We start from the raw sequence: 11,744 nt of genomic DNA, 5'->3' as shown, positions 1-11,744 counted from the left end.
GAGCTTAGGAGTAGGGCACTTTTCTGGATGTTTACCTGGTTACCAGAATACGTGCTGTATGAAGAACCTGGTGCTCCCTGAAAGGAAAACATAGACTACCTACTTTCTTGCAAACAGAGCGCTATAAATAAATGTGCCTGACTTTCACTTCAGGCGAATATTGTTAAAGAACAAGAAACTTTCCAGCACTGATTTTCTGAGCTGAATGGAACTTGAATCCAAGGAAGTTCTAAACACAGAATAGTCTTTTTCCTCTGACAGACTTCATGCTGTAGGTTATGTTGTGTTTGATTCAGTTATTGGGTGTTAATTAGGATGCTTCCTAACAGTCACTGTTCGGGAGTACAGGAATGAAGATAATGGAAGACTGGGTTGACTTTACAAATGAGGAAGAAAACTTACCTGTCCGTAAGATCCACCGGGATAGAAGGAAGACCCTCCCTGCAGAGGAAAACATAAGGGGTTACTATTTTATATCTAAAGTGTTCTCTCAAGAAAGTTTTTAGACTTTTTGCATGCAGGTTCAATGACCAGAATGTGTACCTGGTTACCAGAATAAGTGCCATGGAAAGAACCTGGGGATCCCTGAAAGGAAAACACAGACTAGCTATCTTATTGAAAACAGACATCTAAGTAAGTAAGTCCAGTTCTGAATTTCTGGTCTTTCAAAATATATACATTTTATTTCAGAAGGGCTGTTTCTGCAGTCATTTAAAGAGAATACTGATAATTTTTGTTAGAGGTGAAAAAACCTTTAGCTTGGACTTTTCAGGTTAAAGAACCTGAATATGAAAGAACTCTTTATCTTACTCTTTTTAGTTACAGAATAATATTTTATGGCTGGTAGGCTCTATGTTATTATAGGTGCTTGTTATCATGTTTTTCAAAACTGCTAAAATAGCAAACTTTCAAAGTGCAGATAGGTTCTAGTTGATCAGATATTTCTGCTTACCACTTAAAATACTATTTGCCAGGATAACATCCATTATTACTGTCACATCCTCTTTATACACAAAAAAGGCAAGCAAGGTATTATTATGTGGTTGGACTGTTTCTTCAGGGAATTTGTAGACTGAGCCTTTGTCTTTAGATAGATCTTAGAGGAAAAAGTGGAATAACTAATGTGTCAGATTTGGGAAACCACAGAAGAAAACCCATTGTTTCATTTGAAACAAGGTTTAAACATGAACACCTTTGACACTTCCTTTTCCTTTCATAGCTTTTAAGGTTTGAAGAAAGCTTTTTACAGGGATTCTCCTCCTGGGCTGAAGAATCTTCAGGGAAGTAGATGACTTGGTATTTTATGTAAGATTTGTGATTGCTGGTTTATTTATTCATATGTATTCATCTACAACTTGATTCTTTTCATGCAGGACAAAAAAACCTGCCTACCACAGCAATGTGTTTAAGTGTTAATCTTAGGCATTGCTACTGCCATATGTAGAGGATTCACCCTGGACAGAAAATGAAAATAAGTCAAGTAAGTCCTGTTTTAAATTCTCTCTATTCTTTTGGGAAAGGTCAATGAATTTTATGGTTGGGCGAAGACAAAGATTGAGACTATTGCTGTGTACTTTATCAGAAGTTAATATACCAGCTGATACTATCACAAACTGAAATATAAGTCTCTTGGGTATCCCAGTCCATACACCTACACTGAGAATTGATTTTTTTTCTTTTACATGACTAATTTGGATGTATTTTTCCTTCCTGTTGAAAACTGTTCTTTGATAGTAACTAAACACACCCTCCACCCCCTGGCCAAGGTATGGTCATTTGCTGTTTAAAACCAAGCCTCTCTGTGCACGAACTGAAAGCACAATGGGGAAAAGGCCATAGAATGAAAACTTGCATAATTACATCCATAATTACATACTTTTTCCTTGTAAATGTATTTGTTTATGTAGCATTACGTAACAAAGCAAAAAAAAAGTTTTTCTCCAATTAAAATTTAAGATTAATCATTTTAATAGACTGGGCTATATTTTTAAAACATATAGGTCATGATTACTGGTCAGCCTCAATTATATGAGAGGTGATCTTCTGCCAGACCAAAATTACTGTTCCTAAATGTTAACCACAGGAAGTTCGGAACGCAGTTGTTTCTTCATACAATTAATTTGTTTAAAGTGCATGCCTTTTTATAGAAATAATAATTCACAACAAGTTTCTTGTTGAAATTGAAAACTAAAAAAAAAAATTACACTGTTCAGGAGGGTTTGTGTAAATACAGCTTCAAGAAAAAATTATAAGGCAAGTTTCCAGGTATAAAATAGACGATGTAAAAATCCACATTCTCTATATTCTACAATAAGGATAATTTAAATCTGTAACATCTGAGAATCAAGAAATACATATCTTACACTTTAAAATAAAATATTCCTGTCTCTGTCTATTCAAACTGTAGAAATGTTTATGTTTTATAGGGCAATAGATATGATGAATTTTAGTAAATAATTCATTGCTATGCAATATAAAAATGCACCACTGACAATGAGGTTGCAGTGATTCTCTTTATGGGTAAGAAATAGTTTAAATATTAATTTAAAGGATTATCTTTTGAAATATTTATCAAATTTTGACATTTTAGTCACAATGTTTTAAAAGACACATGAGCAGTACAAGGAACCTAATCTGAATCCAGTTAAATTCTGGGGTTACTATGTGACATATTGACACAGGTTTTTGAAGGTAATGAATAATTAGCACATAACAGTCAACTGACAGAATTGTTACAGAAAGTTAGTGCCCAAATACTAATTATGTGCTTACAGTGAGACTTCATTATTCCATTTCATTGTATATAATTCTATGCATACTAAGGAAATTATTAATAATGTTAATATTATTAATGTTAATATTACCCAAGTGTCTATATTTATTAGATGATGAATTCAAAACACTTCATTATGTAGATGTACGTATAAACTCAGGAAAAAGAATTACCTGTCTAATACCACTGCTTCCATCAGGACAAATGCAGCCACCCTATAAAAAAAATAATAATGAATAAATAAAAGGAAACAGATATTGATTTGTGAAAGTTAAACATAAAACCATACGTGAGATGCCAAACTGTATTTAGGGGAAGAAAGACTGGGGGACTACTGTGGAGCTGTGATTTTTCTTACATCTGGAATGAATGAGAAGGCAGCATAGTCCTAGACGTTTGAAGTTTGCTTTGGAAGTTAAACTAACAGTACATCTCTCAGTGTTATGTCTCAGTTATATGTGTCTAATCAAGAGAGAACTATCTGGGAAGTCAGGAGTACAGAGAATCACCAATGTCCCTTTACCAATAAGCCATGTGTGAAAGTATTAAAAAGTGCTTTCAGAAGCCATTTCAAATAAACATAGTCTGAACAAGCTCACTTCATTTACAATTTAATATATGACATTAGCAAACCCCTACATAAAATTACTGGACTTAAACTCTAATTCCTTAGTTTAATTGGTTTAATTACCGGGAAGCTATATGAACAAGACTAGACAACAATAGAGAAATGCCTGACCTGACTACTTGATCCACCACCAGTTGCAATAAATGATCCACCCTGTGAAGAAAACAATTATTTTTTTATAGAAACATTTTATCACATGTAAAGCATAGAAAAGGAAAATAATCTAATGTGTATAAACCGATGTAGTGAGATGTAAGGTCACAAACGCTGTACTACTTCTCTGCACCAAACAAACTTATTCATAACTTTTTGCCTGAATCATTGTGAAAATGTAAAATTGGCTGAAACCTGTTTGGGGACTGGTACAATACATAACAAATGGATATCAGGAAAACTAATGAAGAGAAGTGGTACTCACTGGAACTCAGGGATCTCACTGTATTATTGAATTAGACCTCAAACTCTCAGACAAAGGATTGTGATAATGTTCCATCTGCATAATGCTGGGCATAGTGGGATTACAGATCTCTGAGAAAGCTGATGGGTACCACTAGAGTACAAAATATTTTTTTAAAATAGAATCAGTTGCCACTCAGGGTGGGTAAAACTTTCAAATAACTCTGGAACATACAGACTACTGCAACAGTTCACAGGTCTACAGAACATGAAGACTAGAAGACTAGACCTACTTTTGTGACAGAAGTACACAATTCAGGTGTACCTTGTTACCAAATTCTAGATGTAAATGATATATCTGGCCATTACCATCACTATAGCAGGATTGTTTCTCAAAAGAGATTCTGAAACTATTTCTTTTGTGTTTTAAAAGTAACTTTTGAGAACATATTATGTAAAAATCCACCTGCAATTGCTACCTGCTTAATGGAGTGGATGAACAAGGACACTAAATTCTGTGCCTTTTGTCATTATTCACAACTGTATGAAATTTTAACATTATGGGGAAATGCTGCCACATCAACATAACATTGTGCAACACAAATAAGTGGAACGTAATTTTCAGAAACTGAAATAGAGTTTATGAGAAAGATCTTTTCAGTGAGATGATAGAGTGGACACTATGTTATTACCTGAAAGCTAGTGTGGCTGTTGTTTGAAGTAGAAGATTCATTCTGTGAAGAAATAAGAAATAACTAATTTTTTCAGTAAAGGTAATAAAATCAAATATATAGTTGAATATATCTGTTGAATAAGTTAAATCTTTATTTTTCTAATACATCAAGCAGCCGTAATATCAGCATTCAGAAATGACAAGTATGGTTTACCTGTACATCATAGTCTCTTCTGCTCAAAACATGTGATGTATCCTGTAAAAACAGACATTTGCTATTAAGAGATGAGAACTCTGATCTATAGACAGTCATAGGCTTTTTTGGGTCTGTATTACTTATGACTCCAGAGCCTTTAATGCATATGAGTAGAAGTACCTTATAAAATAAAACATCATTTGTTTAATTTTTATAGGCTACTGACTTGAAGCTATACAATACATATATCTATGTCTCCTCCACACCAAAAGAAGCAGAATAAATTACCGAACATTACTTTTTCTTACTTCATCGTTCTGTCTGAATTCAGTTACCATTTTAACTGCCCTCTGTTTGTATAACACATTAATTTTAACTAATGGTAGATTCAGGTAACTCTATATGTGCTTCCTGATGAACAGGAATTTGAGTTACCCCATACTGCACAGCAAGATTTTCATGTCACGTACTTTTTCATATATATGTATATGTTGTTTTAATATAAATTCACCAGAAGAGCAAATGGCCAAGCTTTTAAAAATTTTATTTAGTTATTTCCTTAAACAGGACAATGTTCCTTACGTCAAACATAATTAGAGAAAAAGAGATATAATTATAACAAATTGGATATAATTTGGGCAAAAATCCTACAAAGCAGTGGGAAATAAAAGTTACTTACTCTGGCAACAACCTTCTTCTTTGCACAACCAGATTTCTGTAAAGGAACCAGAAGCCAGTTATTACTTTATAGATAGAGACATCCACACAAAATACTTCCAGCAAGAATCTAAATGTATCAAAGTAGCACATTTAGGGAGAGGAAAATGTCTATGGAGTTCTGATTGTCCTCACTTTCAACAGATGACACAGTGGAAAATACTTGTATTAGTTATCAACACTGATAAACTAATTTTGGAGCAAGAGAGGAAAGCATCACTTATCTTCTGGAAACATCATATTGTAAAGATAGGAATCCAAATCCTGTTTCTTTGTGTGGAACCAATACAAAATTCAGACTAAACTGTACCATAATACACACCCAATAAACAGTGAGGTAACAAAGTATCTCCTTCTGTTAGTATTCCCCCATCCCACTCCCACAATTCAGTATGAAATCATAAAAGCATACAGCATTTTGTTTACTAAACTTTATCAACTTTATATTCAAAGAATGATTCCAATTTTAAGCAAGTTGGCATGAGTAGTAAGAAAAGCAAGCATTTGTGTCAAGTCCATTACCTGATTTTTGGTAAGGCTCTCAGATGTTCTGCAATCTGCACTCAGTTACACCTTGTCATATTTTTTCTAGCAGTGGCAATACGCTTTGCTATCAGTGAGTCTTACATAACATATTTAGGCTGTTTTCACCCTACAACTTCTCCATAAGAAGTTTGTGCTTAGCAGAGTTTAATGTCTCTCTCACCCACTGTGGTTTACAGCAGTGTGTGTGTCTGTACATAAACATTCCATACATCGTCTTTGTGAGAACACTTAAAAGAAGACTCTTTTAAAATGAAGTCCAACAAGACACACCGGACAGGGATAACCAAGGGAATAATAGCATCTTACGTGGCTGAAGAAGGAAGCAATGAGAACACTTAAAGAACGCTTACTGTGGAAGGGATTGCTTTGCAGAACCTGTTGTGTTAAACTTTATGCACTGCTTTCAAGATAAATACAACTGCCAAACAAAAAAAGTTTATAGAAGACCTCCTTACTTCCTAGGATACATATTTTGTGCAGTACTAATGTCCAAGAGTAAAAACGGGGAAAAATAGTGAAGCAGTAAAGAATATGGCTGACAATTGAAGAAAAATAGCAAGAGGCAGATGACAAAAGGTTACTCTAGATGGCAGTAAAAAGTAGAAAAGTAGGCTGTAACAGATGGAAAAAGCTTTTCCATGAACAAGTATGGAAAAACATCATTCATTTACACAGCAGTGTATTTGCTTGGTAACAATCTGTCCATATAAGTCACCATTCGTACTTGTGGGACAGAACAAAAAGTCCTGACAGAGGGAGTATCACCAGAGGATAAATCTTACTTTAGCACCCTAGCATATTTGCAAGTTTAAATTAGAACAAGTGACAAAAGCTTGAGGCAGCTACATACCTCACATATACAGATGGTTAATTCCAAAATAACTATCCAAAGTACATATACTAAGGGGACTAATAAAAAACTGTGTTATTGTATATTCCTATCAGTACTGTACAGTTTGAGGTAACTGTGCAGCAACCTTGAGGGGGACTGAGTGCAGAGAAGTATAAGATCAAATCATCTCATTATTTTATTGCTTTATAATATCTTTCAAAAATTAATCGTATACTACAAGTAAAGGCCCACAGGTCTAATGTGGAAGTGCTACTAAAAATGTCATTAATCATTAGAATCTGAATACTGCAGAAGAGAAAAAGCACTTACCCGACCATTAGTGCTATATGTTGTGTCATTCTGGAAAAGAATAAATTAAATTTAAATACAATAAACTTACAGAAACCCAATTCTTTCTGATGTTGTGTACAGACAACAACGTAAATCATATGTGCTTCATTGCTCGCATCCTCCACTGTCTTGCCTAAATTAGTTTGAAATCTTACCATTCCAGTCTGAAGAACATTTTAACACTAACTTTAGGTTGGTTAAAATGCGAAGTGAAAAGCAGTGGAATATCTGGTATTATTTTTATTTTCATTATTTCACTGTACGTATTTAAACCTTGTCCATTTGAATTTATTTTTGATTACTGTAAAACGTATCCTTAATTTGGGGAAATTTTTTCTGTTAGTGCAGTTACTGAAATCTTTTTATTCGTATTTCATTTCATCAAGGTAAATGCATTTACAAGCACAAAATACATCTGTAAACACCTGAAAATTTTCAGTAAGAAAATATGCAGCTGCTGAAACAGCTATTAGTGTGGGGGCTAAGTATTCCTTCTGGATAACTTTTTTTTTGCAAGACTGCATATGGTAGCGTAATATTTTCCCATCTACATGAAAAATGTGATGAAAATGTATTAGATAAAGCATACTCACATCATCACAAGCATTGGGATTATCATCTGAGGAAACCTGTGAATCCTAGAAGGACATCAGATACTAGTTATTTCCTCACAAAAAAGGATTGTTAATAATATATTTTGTCCCATCTTGCACTCTGTGAACAGTATTAAGGCTCATGCAAAAAAAAAAAAAAAAAAAAAAAAAAGTTGCTGCTGAGTTACAGAAGGATTTTTGTAAGGAAAATAAAGAATCGTATACATGGCAGTGATAGTTGTTTAGAGAGAATGTTCCATGCTTCAGAAAAAGAAATAAGAAGAGCATAGAAAGCATTATGTTTTATTACATCTATGAGAAAGACAACACAAGTAATCAGAAAATGCAAAAATTTGCATGAAATAATACATAACCAGAAGAAAGAAAGAACTGGTTACCTGATTATCATAGTAGTCAAAGGAGGATGATCCACCCTTTAAAACAAACCAACCAAAAATCAGACAAAATTAGCAAATAGAAAACCCAATATTGAGCAGAGGCTAAAGCTTTTATGAAGTATAATTGCTGAAACAAAGCATTACTTACTTGGCCACCATAATAGTTTTGAGAGGAGGATCCACCCTTAAAAATAATAATAATAATAATAATAAAAACAAAAATCAGAGAAAATTAGCAAACAGAAAACCCGATTTTGAGCAGAGGCTAAAGCTTGTATGAAGTGATGTATAGTTGCTGAAATAAAGCATCACTTACTTGGCCACCGTAATAGTTTTGAGAAGAGGATCCACCCTTTAAAACAAACCAACCAATCAAAAATCAGAGAAAATTAGCAACCAGAAAAGCTAATTTTGAGCAGAGGCTAAAGCTTGTATAAAATGATGTATAAATAGAGAAATAAAGCATTACTTACTTGGCTGCCACCATAGTTCTGTGAGGATGAACCACCCTTTAAAACAAACAAATAGAAACCCTACTTCAGAAGAAATTGTGATAAAATTCAGGGGCTGTAAATAATAATAACTGCTTGGGATTCCTTTAAACAAATACAACTTTCTAGATGTCAGTAAGCATAATACCAGGATCTCAAGCAAGCATGGCACAGAGTAGCTACCTAAGAATGAAAAACTAATCTGATTAGAATTTCTTTTCATTCTAAGAATGAAAAACTAATCTGATTAGAACTTCTTATCAGATAGAATTAAAACTCGTGACAGGAGGAAAAAAGTAAAAAAATAAAAGTCTACCTACCTGGCTACCACCGTAATTTTGTGAGTATGATGATCCACTCTGCTAACAACAAAATTAGAAAATGTATTACAATATTGCAGAACCATTATTGATTAGAGAACCTGTGGGATGTAAAACTTCAATGGAAAGAAATAAAACTGTAGTACTTACTTGGCTACCACCATAGTTTTGTGAGGTGTATGATCCACCCTGTGAAAGCAACAGTTGTAACACCAGAGAACCAAATTTTATCAGAGCCCACAAAGCTAGCTTTATTAGGTTGAAGAGCTCTTGGTATGTAAGTTTCAGGGCCAGTACAAACTATTGGGAATTAATTTAAGTCTGGAGATGGATAGACTCTGCATGAGTCTATGTCCTCATGAATAATACAATTATGCTCTAGATTAGAGCTGCTTACATTTTTTTATTTAATAGGTAATAAAGAGCTACCTACCTGGCTACCACTCTGTGATCCACCCTGTAAATTAAACAAGAAATAATGTGTGTTTTAACACTTACTGTTTGACTACAGATTATTTTTAATGAAAACTATGATATTTGTTTAGGAGGTTGGATGGGGCCCTAGGCCAACATGATATAGTGGGTGACATCCCTGCGCATGCCTAGGGGATTGGAACTGGATGATCTTCAAGATCCCTTCCAACCGATTCTAAGGTTCTAAAATTACATGGATTTGCACTCTATAGAGCTGAGGATGTTACCAGTTGAGTCAGTGCAAAACTCATTTTGGATGTATCTTTAAGTCAGAGGTGGAAGTCCATTTACCTGGTGGCAGGGATTGCTATCATATGAAGTACCCTGTTGAAAGATGGACAAACAAAAAGATAAATCCCCACATTTTCATTTTCTAGCAAAGTAATTATCTTTCTTCTTAAATTTCTAACTTAAGAGAGGGAGAGTTTAATTTTATTTAATCCTCTTAGGCTATGAAGGCCTCTTAGGCCTTCATCGCTCCCATACTCCCACACTTACTCATCAAAACATATACACAGGTGATCAACGCAGGATTACTTGGGTGCAACATGGAAAGCAAGGTAGGCTGGCAATTGATGTGTCTCTGTGTCATCCTAGTTTCTCTTGATTGGCAAAAACGAACAGTTTGCTTTGGTCAGTCCTTTTAGGAATCATCAGTTTCTGCTTCATGACAATCTACCTCAAAATCTTGCTAGATTCACCCATCGTAGTTGTAGTCTGCTGCCTTTCATTTCCCTTATTTTTGTGTATATTTTGGCTGCAGCCAGCATTCTTGTTGGAATAACAGGATGAAAAACAGTACAGTGTGTTCTACCCTGGTTGTCACTGCCCTGTTATTAAGAGCACAGATTTTTTAGCTGATAAATTATCCGTGATGCAGCTTTGGTGGAAGCAACACATTGTTCATTGTTTCTTCACATTTCTTCAGTTTCATTGCTGTTATATAGTATCCTTGGCTATTGTTGCATGGCACCACTAGTCTTTTATTATTTATGCTTTCACACATGCATTTCTACTCATACTTAACTCACACCAATTGCAATACTTTTGCCAAAAGTTTCTTTATTTATAATGCTCTCTCATTCTCATTGCTTTCCCAGTTTATTTATTTGGACTTAGGTTTACTATCAAGGCTGCACTTTTCTTCACCTAGGATCTTATTGTTGACAACAGTCCTTATATCGCTGTAGGCATAAATAAGTTGAATTGGAACCGGGATGAAAAATACCAATCTCACACCAAAGAGTCACTCTCTGAGCCTATCGTGTTCTATGGAAGCTGATTGGAGCAACATCCAAAAGTTACTCCCAAACAAAGACTGTTTGCTCAGCAGATGAATGTCTACTGTGACAGACAGAAAACGTGTAAGTCTTCTCTTAACATTATATGGGAAAAGCCACTACATTTTGGTTACAAAGACCAACAAGCCTTTCTCTAATATCCAATGATCTATTATCATATAACACCGAAAGCAAGAGACTCTACTAATAGACATTGTATAACTTGCTGAGAACCATTACCACTACATAGAAAGCTGAGTCTACTATTCAAGTATCTTGGAGAAAATTGACTTACTTGTCCACAACCATTACCACCACTTGAAGGAAAAGATCCACCCTGGTGGAAAAAAAGAGCAGCTCAGTGATCAAGTTATTCCTTTTCCCCATTACAAATATAGAAATAACTTTTAAAGGGCTTTAGTTATCTGACTGCTTAAGAGGATGAAGACCAGCAATGTACTAGTGTGAATTTCCTTGTAAAGTATTGTGGATGTTGAATATTCCGTTGCATCAAAAAGATGGCACTTACATGTATTCCTTTGTATGTGGGAAAGATCACCTTCAGTAAGGCTGTTCCCAGACCCACAGGAACAAAATGTTCACAAGTCTAACTTCTAGCATGAGCTGCTATATAGCTTCAACTAATTACTGCAAACCTCACAGAAATGTCACTGCATATACAGGGACATCACACAAGTTACAGCAGCACATAATATGTCTAAGTATGATATGAAAATTTAAATGTTCAATTTTTAAACTTTTCAATATTTTGAAAATAAAAGATAAGCATTATGGAATATCAAGTACATGAGCTCTATACCCAAGAACAAAACATCCTTTAAATTAGCAATCTCTCCGGATGTGTAAGTGCTTTTCCAGTAATATGGCACGCAACTTTCTCAAATGCTGTATGCTGGCTGGTGATTGACTGGTGCTTACAAGGCCACAGGAACTTTTATAAAGTGCATAATTATTATGCATAGACAGCTGTGCAAAGGTTTCCCAAAAAGGCTTTTCCTGAGCCAGAGGAGACAGAGCAGTATGCTCATCTATAGAATATCTGGCTTGCTTACCTG

At 34.7% G+C, this 11,744-nt stretch overlaps 1 protein-coding gene across 1 annotated transcript in view; it reads right to left on the bottom strand.

The window, feature by feature from the left end:
- Positions 1-11,744, bottom strand: part of LOC118170638 (hornerin-like) — a 51,221-nt gene that overhangs the window by 21,847 nt on the left and 17,630 nt on the right. The window contains exons 18-36 of the mRNA XM_035333047.1: positions 10,964-11,005; positions 9,680-9,712; positions 9,348-9,371; positions 9,065-9,103; positions 8,915-8,956; positions 8,577-8,612; positions 8,420-8,455; positions 8,252-8,287; positions 8,104-8,139; positions 7,706-7,750; positions 7,092-7,121; positions 5,346-5,381; positions 4,685-4,726; positions 4,490-4,531; positions 3,513-3,554; positions 2,947-2,988; positions 544-585; positions 403-441; positions 36-77 (exon numbers count right to left, since the gene is read on the bottom strand). Of these exons, the coding sequence (XP_035188938.1) occupies positions 36-77; positions 403-441; positions 544-585; positions 2,947-2,988; positions 3,513-3,554; positions 4,490-4,531; positions 4,685-4,726; positions 5,346-5,381; positions 7,092-7,121; positions 7,706-7,750; positions 8,104-8,139; positions 8,252-8,287; positions 8,420-8,455; positions 8,577-8,612; positions 8,915-8,956; positions 9,065-9,103; positions 9,348-9,371; positions 9,680-9,712; positions 10,964-11,005 (726 nt within the window). The remainder of the gene's footprint in view (positions 1-35; positions 78-402; positions 442-543; positions 586-2,946; positions 2,989-3,512; positions 3,555-4,489; positions 4,532-4,684; positions 4,727-5,345; positions 5,382-7,091; positions 7,122-7,705; positions 7,751-8,103; positions 8,140-8,251; positions 8,288-8,419; positions 8,456-8,576; positions 8,613-8,914; positions 8,957-9,064; positions 9,104-9,347; positions 9,372-9,679; positions 9,713-10,963; positions 11,006-11,744) is intronic.

This window comes from Oxyura jamaicensis, chromosome 8 (assembly GCF_011077185.1).
Source record: "Oxyura jamaicensis isolate SHBP4307 breed ruddy duck chromosome 8, BPBGC_Ojam_1.0, whole genome shotgun sequence".
Classification (NCBI taxonomy): Eukaryota; Metazoa; Chordata; class Aves; order Anseriformes; family Anatidae; genus Oxyura; species Oxyura jamaicensis.
The sequence above is the reverse complement of the archived record's forward strand: the minus strand, read 5'-3'. Positions and strand labels throughout refer to the sequence as shown.